Here is an 18,915-nt window from a genome sequence, read left to right as displayed (position 1 = left end):
CAAAACAAAGAGAACACTTACCCACAATTTCTGGTCCTTATATAATTCTCTGTTTCTTTATAACATTAGAGATAAAATACTTAATCTCACTTATGGGTAATTACAGAAGTATCTGCTGGATATTACAGCAGCTGAAATTCATCTCGATTTGATAATTAAGTAGTCTTTCCAAATACTCTGTTACAAATATTTGAGAGTGGGAAAAGCCAAATACTTTTCTTCGTGTATCTTAAGCAAATGTGTACGGAGTGAGGAAATGGAGAATAAGAGGTGGACACAAAAAACCTGGGTTCCATTTGTCCTGTGCAAAAAAAAAAATCTTCTATAATATGATTAATAATCTTCCCATATCTCCTCTGGAGTCAAAAAAATGCTGTGGGTTAACATGAAGGCAGATAGCGCGTCTGCATTGGTGGCTAACTACCAGTTGAGGGCAGCAGAGAGCAATTTGGAAGAAAATGAATCCAAAATATCATTCACAATTCTCTCTGCCATTGCATGCAACTAAAGATATAACCCATTTGTAAAACAAGTCAACAAGACAGCCAGCAAGAAAAGAGTAACCAAATACATCAATAAAAGACATTAAGTATCCATAGAGACAGACAAGAAACAATGGCAGGAAACTCAGAATATTCTGGACTCAATTTAGCATAGTTCTAAGAAGTCCTTGATTCAGTCACCTCTCTCCTGAGGTGCTAAATTGAATGATGTCTAAGATTCCTTTCATCTCCAAACCTTTACCTCCCAAGTTGACTAGCAAAGACGTTGTGGGGACAATCTCTCTGCAATGGTGATACCTCCTGTAGATAGAGCATTCAATCATTAGCCTGAAAGGAAGAAAATCTACATACAAGTATCATTATACAGACTGGGCTAGTTGTCTTCATATATTAGGAATACACATACACATAACAATAAAAATTAAAAAGAAAGAGGCCATAAATTTGAAAGACAAGAAGGTTCAGGGGTGTGGGAGGGAGGAAAGGGAAGAAGAAAATGATTGTTAATATTATCTGAAAAAAATAAAAAAATTGAAGTAAAGGAGGAGGAAAACCATAGCGCAGAGTCTATCACATTGCAAGGGTTCCCAACACTTTAAAAATTGAGTCCTCAGATATATAAGGAAGAATCCTACTGAGGGGCACATCAGGAAGGACTCCCCACGGTGAAATGTTCCCACTTCCTAATGTGCTGGCTCCAAGCACAAGGTGGGTAAGTGAAGGCAGTAGTGTGGACACCAAAGCCAGGAATTACCAACCTTCTTTTGTGTCTTCCAAGCTGAATGGCCTAAGGTAAGAGGTTCAGTCTCTTGGTCTGTTTTACCTAAAATTTCCCAGGAGAAAACATGCCTTGTTAATCTTATACAGCACCAGCACCTCTAAACCCCAAGTCCTAAATCTGAAACACTCTCAAGCCCAAAAACTTTTCATTAATGCCAACATGCCATTTTATGTTTTGGACTTTAGAGCATTGGGGATTTCTGATTTTTCAGATTAGTGATCTTCAACCAGTAAGGTCTATGTAAATTTTCCAAAGATGTATAACATTTCATGTCCCAAGCATTTGGGATAAAAAAAAAAAAAAAAAAAAAAAAAAAAAACACCACCCTGTACAAGCCCAGGGGCACAAGGTATTTTAGTTGTCATTCCCAGGACTAGAGGCGCAGAAGGATATCTACAGAACAGAACAGCACCTGAGAAAGAAACCTTTGAAAGACCCCAAGTTTTCTTCCTAATTTTTTTTTTGTAATTTCTTCATAAAACCCTGTGCTTTCTATCAACCCCGGGCAGTGTGGAAATGACACTCCTGTGTCTGTGTGCAGCCTCCATGCGAGAGCATATGTATATCCTGAGTGATGTGTGCCTTCTGCGAACAGTCCTCTCCTTGTTAAATTTGTTCAGTAACCTTCCTAGTCAGATGGAAGCTGGAAACATCTGACTGTCAGTTCCTGAAGGAATTTATTCAAAGGGCCATAGAAGCCAGGAGAGATGTAAGCTGTTTACGGTCAGACTACTTTGGATCTGTTATCTAAGAATATTAATATTAATTTATCATCATGACGACGATATGTTAGAGGAACTCAGATACAGCTGCCTCAGCTGTATGTTCAGTGGCATCAGCATCCTCACATGAGTTTTATGATGGACAGCATGATGGAGTCCAGTGCATGTCAATGAATTTGTAAATGTTGATTGGGGAAGTAGAAAAATTGTTTTTGTTATTTAAAAGAGAAAGAAAGAAAAGGAGGATATGGTATAAACAGGCAGAAAAGTGGGGGCTTATCAATTCTTATTCTTGGTTAAAAAAAAAATGCTTGCTGGATGAATTCAGAATTAATACTGAATCTCCATGTTCCCATCTCAAGGAAAGAGGGGTTACAAGCAACATTGCTGGCATCAGAAAAGCATCTTGAAAAGATTTTCAACATTGCTGGTTGAAGATTCCTAATCTGAAAAATCAGAAATCCCCAATGCTCTATAGTCCAAAATATAAAATGGCATGTTGGCATTTAAAAGTTTTAGGCTTGAGAGTATTTCAGATTTAGGACTTGGGATTTAAAGGTGCTGATGCTGTGTAAGATTAACAAGGAATCCCCCCCTCCCCCCGCAGGAAATAGCAGGTAAAACAGACCAAGAGATTGAACCTCTTACCTTAGGCCATTCAGCTTGGAAGACACAAAAAAAAAGTCGGTAAAATCTTGAATTTATGGCTCATAAATTCATGGATCTTCTGAGCTATGTGGAGCAGTAAAGAGGCTCACCCTTTTCACTTTATGTGTAAAGAAATAAGGGTCAGGAAAAGCAACATTGGCTAGCTGACATTCTCCGTTATGCTAGCAAGTGTTCTAGCTATCATGTTTAGGACAGTCCACTTGTTCTTAAGCCAGTGGGTAGACACATTCTACAGGAGAATTGTGGGAAGTATTGGCAAAAGTGAAATGTGATACAAACCTAATAACCATAAAACACGGGTCCTTATACTCCAGAAGTCATCAGCTGCCTTGCTGATATGAAACACACTTCAGCGGGTACATGCACAAACCACACCCACACATATGGCCGGCTTACAAAGTCACGGGAATGAGATGAATTCTCCTACTACCTCAGTCTAAAGTGTTAAATGCCAAGCAAATGCTAAAGTTGTTATTCTGAAAATTCTTGGACTCTCTAGCTTGCCATCGCTAAGACTGCACCTGTGCCCACCAAGTCCATTTATAATCTTTTCTACAAAAAAAAAGTGGAGCCCATCCAGGCATAAGAATTCTTTTACTTTGAATTTCAAAACATTTGATCAATGGTGGTACAGAGAAAGCACAGAGGTGGTTATTTAAAATATGGTCCGATATTTAATGTGTTCCTGATACTGACTAAATTACCTTACATAATAATAAATGACTTCCAGAAAGAAATATCAGACATGTCTACTTGTTTTGATTTTAATTATATGTTTGTAACTTGTTATCAATTCTTGGTGATAATTTGTAAGATTAATTTAGTAAAGCACAAACTGACTTGGATGAAAACTTAACATGGTAAAACATAGTTTCATTTATCTGTGTTTATGTTATAGTGTAAATTTTAATATTATAGAGTTCTCTTTGCAAGACAGACAATTAAAAGTGTATCAAAAAAGAAAAAAAAACCCACTATGCCCTTAAAAAAATAGTAAACTCTCCCACCTTCCTTACTGTTATTTAGCCACATGGCCACTAGATGGCACTGCTGTTATTTGAATGGGATTTCATTTCCAACTTTTAAAAAAATGTGGTTTGGAAATGATTTGGGGTGTCATTTCTCGGGAGTTTGTACAAACAGAATATACCTGGCACTTCATATATTAACAACTACGATTTTTTTCAGATGAAGAAGAAACCCTACAAAGGTGATATAACTTCCTAAGGATTCTTGGGGAAAGAACGGTAAAGCCAGAATTGGGAAACAGTTCTTGTGTCTGTGCGTCACCAACTTCTAAGTGGCAAGAACATTTCATCTGTGAATCATAAACCCATCACCAAACACACTATATAACATTTATTACACATCTAATTTTACTTGGCTTTTTGCTGATGATCTTCTCCTTGGAAACTAGATACATGAATCATGTGGACTCATGACTTTGTCCAGCATTACATGAGAGAGTAAGGTGTAACAGGGTGATTTCTATCTCCGGGGTGCACCTCTTCATGGAGGGGATACCTGCAAGCCCCCAAAAAGTATCCCTAAGAAGTTCTTTAAACGAGAGAATCGTGCCCTACACGCGAGAGGTGCAGAGCATCTCTGTGGCAATTTCTAGTGGCATTTTCTTCAGAGTATTGGAGTGGAGAATACTGTAGAGTTTCAGTGGGGACCATCTTGACCTTTGGTAACAGACTTAGGTAATGAGAGAGAGGAAAAGCAGGACTGAAGAAAAGATGAAGTCAGGTTTACTGTTAGATGCAACTAGGGGCTAGACCTTCGATACTCCTGCTTTCCAGAGAGCACCAAAGCTGCCCTGTCCATCCCAGGGTAATTGACAAGCGGCAGAAATGGGAGGGAGCTTTACACACTCACTGAAAGTTGTTGGACCCCCTTTCCAGACCCCATCTCAAGAAAAGAAGAAGAGGGAGGGAGGGATGAACGTGCCCTGAAAAGAAAACAAGAAGAAGAAAAAGAAAAAAAAAAGAGCCAACATTGCAACCAGCCTTGGGAAAATCTCCACAGATGAGCATTAAGTGGCTCGCATTAGCAGCCAACACACGTAGAGGAAGGCTAGCACGCCATTAATATAATGCAGGAGAGGGATGATAGACCTGGGAGTGGAGAGTGGAAGAGCTGGTTTTGCATAACACACACACACACACACACACACACACACACACACACATTTCTGGGGACTTGAGATTTTTAGGGCTCTTGGGCAGAATGAGTTTAGGACACTCAGGCCTCGGGCCACAGGGCAGCCTTCCAATGGAGCATCAATTTAGACTCTGTGGTTTTAAAAAATGCTATTTAGCTACTTTAAAAATAACTTATACATGAACATGGTTTCTTGGTTCATGACTCTGAGGTTGCATTGGGCCAGAAGAAAAGGAAGAATAGTCTCTTAGAGGTATCGAAACTCCAGAGTGGACCATCTGAGACCCCGAATTTTAAAAAAACAAAAACAAAAAAGAAAAACAAAAAAGTCCCTGCACCACCTTCACACTGTTCCTTCATCTTCCTCTTGGGCAATCTTCAGTAGATATAGACTAGGAAAGAGAGAGAAAAGGGGAGGGTGAATGAAAGGCGAGAAATCTAAGAGAGAAGAAGAAGAAATGGCGAGAAGGAGCCAGGGACATGGGAGAGATGAAACCCAGCTGAAATTCGAGTGTTTATTACAGTTATTTTTCAAAATGAATTCAATCGCCCTGCTCCTTTCTCGCCCTGCTCGTGAACTGTAGCTTGAACAGTATTCAAGGTAACTTGGGGCAGATGAAATCAAACTTTGGGGTGAAGCGGAGACAACTGAATGAATGGCTGTCCTGGATCACCACGGGGACAGCAGAGGCGGCTGCGGCGGCCGCTAACTGAAAATGCACCGCACACAAGGGAATTCTCCATCTACCCTCCTTCGCCCTGATTTAGCGCGTCCTTGCCCAAAGCTTAAATTAAAGTAGATGAGAAGGAAGAGTGGCTTTCCCTCCCCCGGCCCTTGAAGATCTGGGAGATCTAACAAGACCAAAAGGCTAAAGGTTCATAGTCCCACCAAGCCGAGCCCCAAATTCTCCCGCGCACTCCAGACGTTTCTTGAAACTCCACCACTGCGCAGAAATCTAGATTTTTCTCTTGGGTGGGTCTGACTTGAGGCGCACAACCGAAGTCTGCATTATAGGTATTTCCAACAGCCTAGCTAGGTCGATGAAGGGCTTACTGGGCTAATCAGATAAAGGCAGGAGCTCAGATCTTTGTGTGCTGGCGGAGCCGGGTGCGGTGAAGTCGGACCGTGGTTCTGGCTGCTTTCTCCACGCAAAACCGGAGAAAGCGGGCATGTGGTGATTCCCTCTTAAGCTGCTCCTGTAAGGGACCTGAAATCAGGTTGCTCTAGATGAACCCCGGGTGAAATCGGATCATCTCTCCAGAATTCCCCCAGCCCTGACCCGCTTCCCCGGCGCACTCCCTGACACTTCCCCGGGAGTTCTTACTCTAACCGAGAAAGTCTGTGCTTTTGTCAACTGAGCATAACAATTACTAAGAAAATATTGTGACGATGTTGCAGGGCGTAAGGGGATATGAGGGGGTGGAGTGGGGGAGTTAGTTTGGACAGCAATTTGCAAAGGAATATTAACTTTAATTCTCCGGGTCACCGCGGGGGTAAAAAGGTTGGCATTGCGCTACACAGCTGTTCCTCTAGATGGCGGACTTTAGTACCAAACAACCACTAGGCGAAGTGTTGACTTCACATAGGATTAAGCTTCTTGGTGGTTAAAAATAATAGTAGTAATAATATAGAGGTGTGGGGCTGTTTTTCCCCTTTGGGGTATTTATTTATTGCAGGGAAAAGTCATTGATTTTCCTAAGCAAACTGTGTTTCTCCTTCGCTTGGTGGAAAATAAAAAACTGTTTGAATAAATAAGTTATTTCTGAACATTTTGTTGTCAAAGTGTTAAATGTTCCCGTCATTTTTATTCAAACACTAACATGATTACAGCCAATTATATATTCACCAGTGTTCTTTATTTTAGCGTGATTGTACTTGTCACTAATAAAACAGAGGCATAATGGATCGCTACTGTTCTGGATTTTCAAGCAATTTTGTGTAATTTGATTGAATTATACATCTTATCTGCTACTTTTTTTATTTTTATATTTGGAGATCCTATTTTCTTGAAAATTGCAGTTCTATGCTTGTTTTACTGTTTTTTCCGGTAACGTACATTTCGGTAATGCCGAGAAATAGAAAGAATCTCTTTGAAATGTCGGAAATCAGTTGGTTACACACACACACACACACACACACACACACACACACACACACACACACCCCTACTTCAGCATCGGGAAGACTTGAACTCTATCAAGGGAGTCCGGGCAGTGGCTGTGCTTTCCTGACAAGTTCAATGCCAAGGAAACTCCCCTTTCGCCCCAAAGGCAGTCACCTCCTTGCCTGATGGAGTCTTTGGGGCTTTATCTCTTTCCGGTAATGATACTGTTGGATGTCTGGGGCTTCAAACATGCCGAGGCAAGCCGACCATGGATTCTGTTCATATGCAGTATGTATCAAGGGGATGGGATATACACAGCACAGCTGAAAGATAAACTGTATACACCACTGTAATTACACAACCCTCAAGTGCCCTACCTACCAACTCATCCTCCATCTCCCCACAATTACAACCATTATGTATTTGGGCTTTTCTTTGGGCTTCAGACATACTTAAAGGAGTAGCATCAATTTACACCCCGCTTTAAATCATTACATTTTTTTTAAATGGGTGAAACACACCCTTCTACTCAGTGTCCGTATTTTGGAGCAAATTAAGGAACAAACCCGAGAGCACATGGGCAGGACTATAATCTTATAGGGCCGTCTCCAAAACTGTAGGAGCAGAGAATGTGTAGTTCTCTTCCCAGGAAATCTTTTCAGCTTCTAGGACACGACTCCAACGCCCCGCTAGGAGCTGCCGCTGTGAGATGGAGCCAAAGGCTCTGACAAGTGGCTTGTGTATGACCCAATATTTATCAATAACAACAACAACAAAATCAAGTGAAACCGAGGCTTGGGGTTTTGAACTGACTACGAAGCCCTGGCGGATACACACGGGCGAATAAAGTCTCTGGAGACCAGTTGGCTCCAATTGTCCGCCCTGGGGAGCAATCCCGGGGCAAAATCCAGTGCTAATTGATCTCAACCAGCCGCAAGATCAGCTGTAAATGTTAGAGGGGACAAAGAAAGAGCAGTGTGCTCTAAAGATACTCTGAGCACTTTTTCAAGCAAATAGGGGCGTGTAATCAATAGCATGTACATGAATATAAAGAGAGAAGGAGAATTACTTTAATTAATTAGGAAATAATGTTTCATGCACAATTCCAGACCTCCTCAATACCCAGATTCTCTCACTCGCGAGTTATTTTGTGATCTGGACCTAGAACTCCCTCTATGAAACCCTTCAGGCCCAGTTTTGTGATGTGAGACAGTTAGTAGCGTATACTTAGCTTAATTGGGGGCCTTTCTCTCTTCTTTGGGGGTGTTTATTCTAAGGCCAAAGGGTGGGTTGCTTGGGCAGAAATCCGAGCGAGCGGAGCGCCTGGCCCTGCAGGCGGCCGGAAAGCCTTAGGCCGAGAAAGCACTGGGGTGAACCTTTCTACCGCGCTGTGCTCGCTCGGAGACCACGCGGCCGCCCTCAGCCAGCCGCAGCGCCTGCTCTGACAAGAGCTGGGCTTCCTCTGAGTTTCCGTTTCCTAGGGGTCTCTCTTCTTTCTTATCTAACAAGTTCGCGTTCTAGGAGAAAAGAAGAGATGGTGGAAAGAAGGAAGGAGAGAGGGAGGGAGGAGGAGAGAGAAATGGAAGGAGGGAGAGAGAGAGAGGAGGAGGAGGAGGAGGTAGAAAGAAAGGAAGACAGAGACAGCGAGCCCCTTTGCTGTGACGGTTTGTCACTAGCTCAGAGCCAAACTTGCCCGACTGAGCTTTCATCCCAGACATGGCTTTCTTTCCCCCTGCATGTCTCGGGACAAACCCAGGAGGGAGACACCGAATTTGGCGAAATAGATCCACCCGGGATTGTTTAATGTACAAATGCCCCACCACCTCCGCTGTCAGTTCTGAAAAGGAATTGGGCTGGTTTAGTTTTCATTTGGTGACGGCAGCAGCTTGCTTCTGTGCCCTGCTGCATCTAGCTTGCTCTGTCGGATGTCTCCTTCCTGCATGTGGCTTCTTGGGAAGATCCGGAGAGAAGTGGTGTGTAACTGCGCTCCCCCACTGGGTTCAATACTCCTTAGTTGTTATTGAATATTCGAATTAACTTCAGCACCACGCACTGGTATTTCAGCTCAGAATTGTGCACTCTATCAATACAAGCTCACAACCTTTAACTGGTTTCCTCCCCGCACCACCACCACCATCCCCCCCGCCCCCCGCCCGCGTTCACCATGGCAGATGACCTATAAAGTCCAAAAATATTGATCTGTTGGTGCGTACTTCCAGTCTGATGTGCAAAAACCAGACATCTAAGCTGAAAGTTGCCTTTTCAGAAGGGGAGGGGGGATCTGGAGATGAAACCTAAAAGCAAGGCCTCTCTCCGGCTGGATTGCACTTGGCAGGCGTGGACGACAAAGGAGCTCAGGGTGAGCGCGGAGGGAGGAGAGGAGAGCAGAGGCGTGCTGACTAGCGAGTCCGCCGGCGAAGCTCGGTCGCCAGGAACCGCGGCCCCAGAGCCATTGCCACCCCAAGAGGGTGGGCAGACGGGACCTTTGGCAAACACTGGTGCCACAGGTTTTGTTCCGCTTTGGGTTGGGTAGGGTGGGGCGTGGGACGGACCTAGAAGAACCAGCACTAGAGAAGGAAGAGGCAGGTGGGTATGAACTGTGCGCATTGGTTTGTCCTGGAAGTTTTTGTGTTTGGTTGGTTGGATTTTTGTTTGTCTTGTTTTGGGGGCTTGGTTTTAATTTTTGGTAAGAAAGCAGACATTTTATTAGTACTTTCTCTCCTGGACTAAGGGAGCCTTTGGGACCGAGGTTCTCCTAGTACCCTTAAGCATGCAGTTTTCCATCTCCTTATTCCTCTCCAGACTTACAATGGGCATTAGTTGTCCCTGTATTATATATCCGTCTCTCACACAGCCCTTGGGTACCCTACACATTCTGTGTGCGTTTACTGTTGAGGGCTGACCGTTTCTGAGCTGACCACCTAATAGTTGCAACTTAGTCACACATCCCCCCCCCCCCAGTTTTCTTTCACAAATGCAGTTTGGGGGACCTTCTGAAAGGGTGCTTCAAAACACGGGGGATTTTATGTTTGTGTTCTCAGGAAGGTGATTCAGGCTCCCACTGAAAATCACACTGATGCTCCGAAAAACTAAGACCAGTGATGGGATAGTTAAGGCCCCTGGGTCATAGGAGCCCTGCACTTTTCCAGCCTGCAAGCTTTTGTTTCACTGTGTGTGTGTGTGTGTGTGTTTATGAAATCATTTTCTTTCTTTTCCTTTCAAGATGCATTGATGGACAAACCAGGAAAGACAGCATAGTCATACATGCTGGATTGTGTAAGTCTATTTGCTTCCTTTTCAGAAAGACTAGGATGGGGTGGGGAAGAACTAGGAAACATAGCCTTATCTTCCAGTTCCAGTTCTGGGACCATACGACTTCCCTTCTCTCTCTTCTCTCTTCATTCTTTCCTGTCCTCTTGGGAAAGTAGACTGCACTGATTCCTTGGGCAACTAGGAGAAAATACAGACACTCACTTTTCAGGGCTGGCTTGCCCAGCTGGCCTGTGAGAGGATTTCTCCGAATTGGATCTGATCTGCAAGTGGAGCCAAGCCTCCCTTCTTACTTACCAGGGGCTCCAACTTCTTAAACTACCCACTCTCAAAAGTCCCAAGCTGCTGGCAAATAGCAGAAAACACAAAAAAAAAGGGCAGCAGGCCTTCCTATTCACCAGAGATGCTCGGGGTATTCTACAGAGAAGTTGTTCAGAGAAACTCAAGGGGTCTTGGCTTTAGGGTGATGGCATTATGCTGTGAGTCTCTCTGGGGTTGGTGGCACCAGGAGTGTTGGGGAGCCAGTGGATCTGGCTTCACTGCACATGGGACACATGGCTATGTCAAAGAGGCGTGCCCAGAGAACTCCATGGGTTTCCATGAAGACTACTTCCCCCCTCTTCTTCCTCCTCCTTTAACTTTCTGTTTTCTGAGGTGGTTCCCTAGCTTATAGAAGTTAAACATTTCGACTCTCGGATATGAGGCTCTCCCATAGAATTTTTTTTTCTCAAGGTTCTCAAGCAAAATTGCCGGTGCCACAATGTTATGATGGAAGGATGCTGAAATGACAGCCCTAGTAGACGCTTGTCTTAATCATCGGCTTCTTAATTTAGTTTTAGAGCCGTGTGTGTGTGTGTGTGTGTGTGTGTGTGTGTGTGTGTGTGTACCCACTCCCCGCATGAGCCTGCAGAGAGCAGCCTCTGACAACCTGCGGCTCCCTAATGAGTGACGAGGCAGGGCTGCTGAGGAAAAGTAACACTTCCCTGGTGTGAAGACCTCTTACTGAGAAGTTTAGTTCACTACTGTTCTCGCAAACCTAATCGTATAACCTGTAACCAAAACCCACAGAACAAGGCTACAACAGCTAAAGAGTAACTTCTAATCACTAAATGTTAGCACCATTACCTGCTGTTAGGGAGCGATTACAGACAAGTTGGCTCTAGGGAGGGCGGACTTCATTTGTTACAGACTCTCTTGGAAAATACCTGGATGTCTCAGCATGGTATCTGCTGACTCCCACGTGTCAAGGGGTCACAAACGGTCCTGTGCATTTGTAAGAAGAGAACTTTAGCTAGAGTTTGTCCCTGCTCCCAAGGGAAAGGTGGAGATAGATAATATGGCCCACCCTTGTTACTAGGAGGCAAGGAAGGCCCCAAGCAAAGAATTGTCCCCAAGGAAGACAATGTAACATCCACCCTCAGAAAGGAAATGAAAATGAGCTGCTCCCTGCTCAGATGAAGTATGCTGTGGAGTCTTGGAGGTTAATTAAAAAATCTAAAAGAAATAATCTAATTCATTTCCCAAGACACTCTTCCATTGGAATTGCTCACCATACAATTCTTGTCCTCTTTTGGGGGTGGGTGGGTGGTGAATGAAAACTGAGGCCTACAAGTTCACCACTATGTAAAACAACAAGTCGCATTTGCTCTGATATGCTGTTATATCTACTACTTCACGAACACTACACATTTGCAGATTCACAAGTGTGAGGTTAAATTGATTAGAAGGGAAACTTGTCCTGATTGGGGGGGGGGGACACTGTTTCCGGTCTGAGACCACTGGCTGCCTGCCCTGTCTTCTGAAGGTAATCACAGAGGCTGAGGAGGCCTTTATGTGCTGAGAGAAGAGGTCCATGGTGGACGTGGGCAGGACTTCAAATCCAATTTGCACCCAAATTGGTTGGTAGGATATACAGAGCCCCATCCAGAGACTTTCAGCTTCACCATACTTTGTCCAGAAGCCCCTTCCCCCGTTACAGCTAACAGCAGATCTAAAAAGAAACCATTGCTGATACAAATATAAGCCGCTGAGTAAACAGTGCATGTTTTGTTAAAGAAGGCTGATATAAATATATCTGTGTGCATTCTGATATATAGTCCCATCTCATCATAAAGAGCAATTAAAATTATTTAAAGGGATTCAAACTTACTTTTTTTGGAAATTACAAATAACCTTTGCATCAGGAAACTAGTTTTAATATTATATCAAACTGTATTCTATATTTTTACTGTAAAACGCCCTATTTTGAGAGATTTGCATTCATGCAACCTTAAAATAACACAGCACATCCTTAATTTGCATGCAAAAACATTTTCCAGGCCACTATAAGCATTGACATATAAAATCAGATTATGGCAGCTCTTACTTCACAAAACCCAGTTTTTGCCTTTTGAAAGTAAACGGCAGAAAACCTTACTTCGCCTGCTAATTTCTTCTACAGGGTAACAAAACAATGCACACTTAGCTTTAACCTAAGAAGCACCTCAAAACATTAAAAATTCATCAGTCAGAGCTGGTGTTGTATTCAAGGAACACTCCTCCAGTTCACTGCTGAGCTCAGATTGGAATAAAATGTCCAATGTTAACAAACAATACCCACGTTTGGCACTTTGTGTATTAAATTGATCAAACAGATTTTAGGAGACACAATGCACAATTTGTACAGACCTGATTGAGTTAATATAATATCAGCAAATTTTACATCGAAATGATTCTGTTTCTTTTCTTTGTGTTTAAAACCAGCACAGATTACAAATTTTAATGATCTGAAAATGTTTGGTATACAAAATCATGCTTATTTCAGTATTAGCAAAAACACAAGAAATTTTTCAACACAAACACCCAGCTGTGTCTATTTTAAAAGCAGTTCAATGACAGCTTGCACTTATGAGCATGCAATCAGCTAATTTCGCTTTTTTTTTCTTCTGTGTTAATCAACACTTTCCTTCCTGCATATCAGAGTACAAATAGTATAGTTACTCCACATCAGTAAATGTTTACGTAACCTGTCCTTTCCCAAGAATCCGGTTACACCGAATCATTTCACGCTAGACCGACTACGAAAAACGTACCGGGCCGTCCACCTCAGAGGGAGCCCCGAGAGCCATTATAAGCGGTGGTGAGAAGGGGGGCTGGGGGGATGGGGAGGAGTAGGTGGAGGAGTGGAGGGGAGAGGAAAGGAGGGAGGGAGGAGGGGGTGGGTGAGCGAAAAGGGAAGACGGAAGAGGGGAGGAGGAAGGAAAGCCAGCCAGTTGAGGAACCACTGTGAAGAATGGGCCTGAGGAGGAGAAAGGGTGGCAGGGGAAGTGAACCGGACGACTCAGGCTCACAGATCTCTAGCTGGGTTGGCAAAGCCCACTGCCTCGCCAGGCTTCTGTGAGAAACCCCAAGCTTAGAAATCAACCTTTGGCGCCGCAGATGTGGCTTGCTAAGTTGATTGCTAGAACCCTGGAATTTTTCTTCATGCATAGCTTGTTTTAAAGTAAGCGGATATGTAGGAAGAGATCCAACCAGTGAAAGGATATTCGGGGACAAATGTTCAAAGATCCCTTACAACATTCCTGTTTATAATTGTGTATATTATTCTCTCCAAAGTTTCTCTCTCTTTTCTTCCCCTCTCCCCGCGCCCCATTTCAAAGTCGGGGGTGGGAACAGTGGAATAGCTCCCTATTATTTTGAGTATCATTATTATTATTATTACATTTTTATGCTAGATTTTAACGTCACACATAGGCCCTGCTTTTTCTCCCTCCATTTTTTAAAAAAATATCAAGTCTGCCAGATCATTTAGCTAAGAGCTCATCAAAGTGAAGAATGCTTGCATGGCTGGGGTGTTTTACCTTAAAGAGGAGGGGAAAGGTACTCGTGACCTATGCGTCTCCACCTCCCTCTTCTCTTGGGCTAACACCTCCTTACAACGTGGCGTGCTTCGAGCCTGTGAGAGCTGAGAAGCTTCTGGTCTGTGTGCTCCGCGCTAAATTCCAATCCCTGGGAAATGCTGGGCCTTAGCCCTGGCCCTGGCCGCGCGACCCTTTTAAAGCCCTTGAATCCCAAGCTATCCACTCATTTCAACCTCCTCACCAAACCATCCCTAATCCCCAGAAGCCGGGACTGTCTAATCCATGTTCCCCAGGCTCCCAGGAGCATTCCAGCGGCATCCAGGAAGGGCAAGAGCGTATTTCGACATACTGACGTTTCAAGATTGAGGTTTTAAAGACATAAACCATTTGTAACATGGGGGTAAAGGAGCAAACATAGGATTAAAAAAAAGAAGAAGAAGAAAGGAAGTAGACGCCCACTGTTATCTTTTCTTCCATGTTAAGCAAAATGAAAATATTTCCAGGGTGATCGATCGCGGCTACCAGCTTCCAGTACTGCCTAGAAGCTGAAGAGGAGGTGGGGTGCCGAGGAGAAAACGCCACCCGGTCACCCGCGCGTGAGCGCGAATCTTGGAGTGAAGAGAGACATACGGAGCGCGCACGTGTTACCTGCTTTATTTCGGGACTGTTTGGTACTGTGTTCGCGCTGGGCAGCGCTCGGCCCGGAAGGCCGCCCCCGCACGCCGCCCTCAGCCAGCCCCGCTTCGCGGCCGAGCTCGCCGCCGAGGGCCTCGGAAACCAGTAAGTACCGGCCTGGCCGCGGCCGCCCCCGCCCCATTTCCCAGGCCAGGCTCCCCCTCCCCGAGAAAGCCGGCTCTCCCCGGCCGCTGGCCCATCCGCTCCGAGGGCGCTTCCCCGGCTGCTGCGTCTCTTAAGGTTCACGCCCTCTTCCCGCACCCTCACGGCTCGCCCCTCCGCCGCGCCCCCCGCTCTTAAGAGACAAAATTGGATACAAACTTTAATCAATAAGGATAAATATTGACGCGCGAAAGGAAAATAATCCCATACAGGGAGGAGGCCGCAGGCGAGCGGCCGGGGCCCGGGGCGCACGCCCCGCGCTAATCCTGGCCGGGTGGGCGAGCTCCCGCCGATCCCCGCGCGGCTCCGGGGTCCGGGCCCCGCCACCCGGAGGGGGGCAGGCACCGGGGGCGGGGCCGGGGCGGGGCCGGGGTGGGCGGGCCCTGGGCCGCCGATTGGTCGACGGCCAGCCAGACGCTCCCGCACACCGCCGGCTCTGATTGGTGCAGCGGTAGGAAAGGTTAAACCAAAAATTTTTTTACAGCCCTAGTGTGCGCCTGTAGCTCGGAAAATTAATTGTGGCTATAGCCGCCTCGATCGCTGTCTCCCCAGCCTCGCCGCGGCCGCTCCGGGACGCGCCCGCCCGCCGCCCGGCTCTCCCCCCCTTCGGGCTGCCGCTGCTGCTGCTGTGACTGCTGCGGCGCGAGGAGGAGGAGGAGGCAGCGGGGGAGGGGGAGGCCGGGCGCGGAACGGAGCGGGGCGCTGCACCCCGGGCGGCGGGTTGCTTCTGCCTCTTGCTTTTTTTCTTCTCTCTCTCTCTCTCTCTCTCTCTCTCTCTCTCTCTCTCTCTCTCTCTCTCTCTCTCTCTCTCTCTCATCTCTCTCTTTTTCTCGCTCTCTCTCTCTCTCTAATTCTTGAGGGGTGGTTGCAGCTTTTGCTACATGCCTTGCCAGCGCCGGAGCCTGCGGTCCAACTGCGCTGCTGCCGGAGCGCTCAGTGCCGCCGCCGCCGCCGCCAACGCCGCCAACGCCGCCGCCACCCGCTCCCCCCGCGCCCCGCTTCGAACCTACCGGCCGCCCGCCGCGCCGCTACCCGGCTACCGCGCCGCTGCCGCCGCCGCCGCCGCCGCTGCCGCCAGTGCCGCTGCCGCCGCCCCCCGACGCCTGGGTGATGCTGGACATGGGAGATAGGAAAGAGGTGAAAATGATTCCCAAGTCCTCGTTCAGCATCAACAGCCTGGTCCCCGAGGCCGTCCAGAACGACAACCACCACGCGAGCCACGGCCACCACAACAGCCACCACCCCCAGCACCACCACCACCACCATCACCACCACCACCCGCCGCCGCCCGCGCCCCAGCCGCCCCCGCCGCCCCAGCAGCAGCAGCAGCAGCCACCCCCGGCCCCGCAGCCCCCGCAGGCACGAGGAGCCCCGGCCGCCGACGACGACAAGGGCCCGCAACCGCTTCTGCTCCCGCCACCCGCCGCCCTGGACGGGGCCAAGGCCGACGCGCTGGGAGCCAAAGGCGAGCCGGGCGGTGGGCCGGCCGAGCTGGCGCCCGTCGGGCCGGACGAGAAGGAGAAAGGCGCGGGTGCCGCCGGGGGGGAGGAGAAGAAGGGGGCGGGCGAGGGCGGCAAGGACGGGGAGGGGGGCAAGGAGGGCGACAAGAAGAACGGCAAGTACGAGAAGCCGCCGTTCAGCTACAACGCGCTCATCATGATGGCCATCCGGCAGAGCCCGGAGAAGCGCCTGACGCTCAACGGCATCTACGAGTTCATCATGAAGAACTTCCCCTACTACCGCGAGAACAAGCAGGGCTGGCAGAACTCCATCCGCCACAACCTGTCCCTCAACAAGTGCTTCGTGAAGGTGCCCCGCCACTACGACGACCCGGGCAAGGGCAACTACTGGATGCTGGACCCGTCCAGCGACGACGTGTTCATCGGCGGCACGACCGGCAAGCTGCGGCGCCGCTCCACCACGTCCCGGGCCAAGCTGGCCTTCAAGCGCGGGGCTCGCCTCACCTCCACCGGCCTCACCTTCATGGACCGCGCCGGCTCCCTCTACTGGCCCATGTCGCCCTTCTTGTCCCTGCACCACCCCCGCGCCAGCAGCACTTTGAGTTACAACGGCACCACGTCGGCCTACCCCAGCCACCCCATGCCCTACAGCTCCGTGTTGACTCAGAACTCGCTGGGCAACAACCACTCCTTCTCCACCGCCAACGGGCTGAGCGTGGACCGGCTGGTCAACGGGGAGATCCCGTATGCCACACACCACCTCACGGCCGCTGCGCTCGCCGCCTCGGTGCCCTGCGGCCTGTCGGTGCCCTGCTCCGGGACCTACTCCCTCAACCCCTGCTCCGTCAACCTGCTCGCGGGCCAGACGAGTTACTTTTTCCCCCACGTCCCGCACCCGTCAATGACTTCGCAGACCAGCACGTCCATGAGCGCCCGGGCCGCATCCTCCTCTACGTCGCCGCAGGCCCCCTCGACCCTGCCCTGTGAGTCCTTAAGACCCTCTTTGCCAAGTTTTACGACAGGACTGTCCGGGGGACTGTCTGATTATTTCACACATCAAAATCAGGGGTCTTCTTCCAACCCTTTAATACATTAACATCCCGGGGACCAGACTGTAAGTGAACGTTTTACACACATTTGCATTGTAAATGATAATTAAAAAAAATAAGTCCAGGTATTTTTTATTAAGCCCCCTCCCCCATTTCTGTACGTTTGTTCAGTCTTTAGGGTTGTTTACTATTCTAACAAGGTGTGGAGTGTCAGCGAGGTGCAATGTGGGAGAATACATTGTAGAATATAAGGTTTGGACGTCAAATTATAGTAGAATGTGTATCTAAATAGTGACTGCTTCGCCATTTCATTCAAACCTGACAAGCCTATCTCAAAAGGCTGCCAGATTTCCATGTGTGCAGTATTATAAGTTATCATGGAGCTATCTGGTGGACGCAGGCCTTGAGATCAACCTAAATTATGGAGAGAGTTTAAAAAAAAATGTTAAACTGTAATTTGTATTTAAGAATTTGTAGTAAAGGTGCCCAAGAAATTATATTGGCCATTTATTGTTTTGTCCTTTTTCTTTAAAGAACTGTTTTTACCTTTTGTTTACTTTTAGACCAAAGATTGGATTTTAGCAAATGCACTTGGTATACTAAGTATTAAAACAAACAAACAAACAAACAAACAAACAAACGAAAAAGCAAAGTTGTTTAGTTGGCAACACTGCCCATTCAATTGAATCGGAAGGGGACAAAATTAAGGATTGCCTTCAGTTTGTGTTGTGTATATTTCGATGTATGTGGTCACTAACAGGTCACTTTTATTTTTTCTAAATGTAGTGAAATGTTAATGCCTATTGTACTTATAGGTAAACCTTGCAAATATGTAACCTGTGTTGCGCAAACGCCGCATCAATTTGAGTGATTGTTAATGTTGTCTTAAAATTTCTTGATTGTGATGCTGTGGTCGTATGCCCGTGTTTGTCACTTACAAAAATGTTTACTATGAACACACAGAAATAAAAAAATAGGCTAAATTCATATAGATCTTGATATTTTTGTCTCTTTTATTAAGTAGAGCTAATTTGCCAGATACCATTCAATTTATAGGTAATTCGAAAGCTTTTTCAGTCAAGTTGGAGTTTAAGCTGCTCCTTTAATTTCAACTGAGACCAAAATTGAGAATAGTATCCTTTTTTTCCCCCTTTGTGAAACAATTTTACCAGGAGCAGGTTACTTAATTAATGCTAGCTTTAAATGAAATATAGGCTTTTCAGCTGATATCTTTGTTTTTGTAGATATACAGCAAAAAAAGACATTCAGTTTTATGTGTATAGCTGTTTATTCTGTGCTTATTTTAAATTCAGTTGATAGAATGCCCTTTATATATATTGTTCCAGGTATCTTGTTCATGGAACTTGGCAAATTATAAATAAATATATGTATATAGTTAGAAGTGAATAATGAACACATTATATATGTGTGTATATATACACATATATACATATATGCGTATGTATATATATGTGTGTATATATATATATCCCTTCAGTTCAGGTACAATTTGCGCT

The 18,915-nt window shown here is 46.3% G+C and overlaps 2 protein-coding genes across 2 annotated transcripts; one reads left to right on the top strand and one right to left on the bottom strand.

Moving 5' to 3' along the window:
- Positions 1 to 10,208: 10,208 nt before the first annotated feature.
- LOC121822341 (uncharacterized) lies at positions 10,209 to 15,772 on the bottom strand. Its single transcript, XM_076551641.1, has 4 exons — positions 15,768 to 15,772; positions 15,465 to 15,591; positions 11,339 to 15,375; positions 10,209 to 10,393 (listed from the first exon to the last, which is right to left on the bottom strand). Exons 1-3 carry the CDS (start codon positions 15,770 to 15,772, stop codon positions 14,473 to 14,475), a joined length of 1,035 nt encoding a protein of 344 aa, XP_076407756.1. The 3' UTR covers positions 10,209 to 10,393; positions 11,339 to 14,472.
- Foxg1 (forkhead box G1) lies at positions 15,308 to 18,385 on the top strand. Its single transcript, XM_006975258.4, has one exon. It carries the CDS (start codon positions 16,000 to 16,002, stop codon positions 17,443 to 17,445), a length of 1,446 nt encoding a protein of 481 aa, XP_006975320.1. The 5' UTR covers positions 15,308 to 15,999; the 3' UTR covers positions 17,446 to 18,385.
- The last annotated feature ends 530 nt before the right edge of the window (positions 18,386 to 18,915 follow it).

The sequence above is a fragment of the Peromyscus maniculatus genome, chromosome 14 (assembly GCF_049852395.1).
Source record: "Peromyscus maniculatus bairdii isolate BWxNUB_F1_BW_parent chromosome 14, HU_Pman_BW_mat_3.1, whole genome shotgun sequence".
NCBI classification, from domain to species: Eukaryota; Metazoa; Chordata; class Mammalia; order Rodentia; family Cricetidae; genus Peromyscus; species Peromyscus maniculatus.
This window is presented reverse-complemented; position numbering and strand designations above follow the sequence as displayed.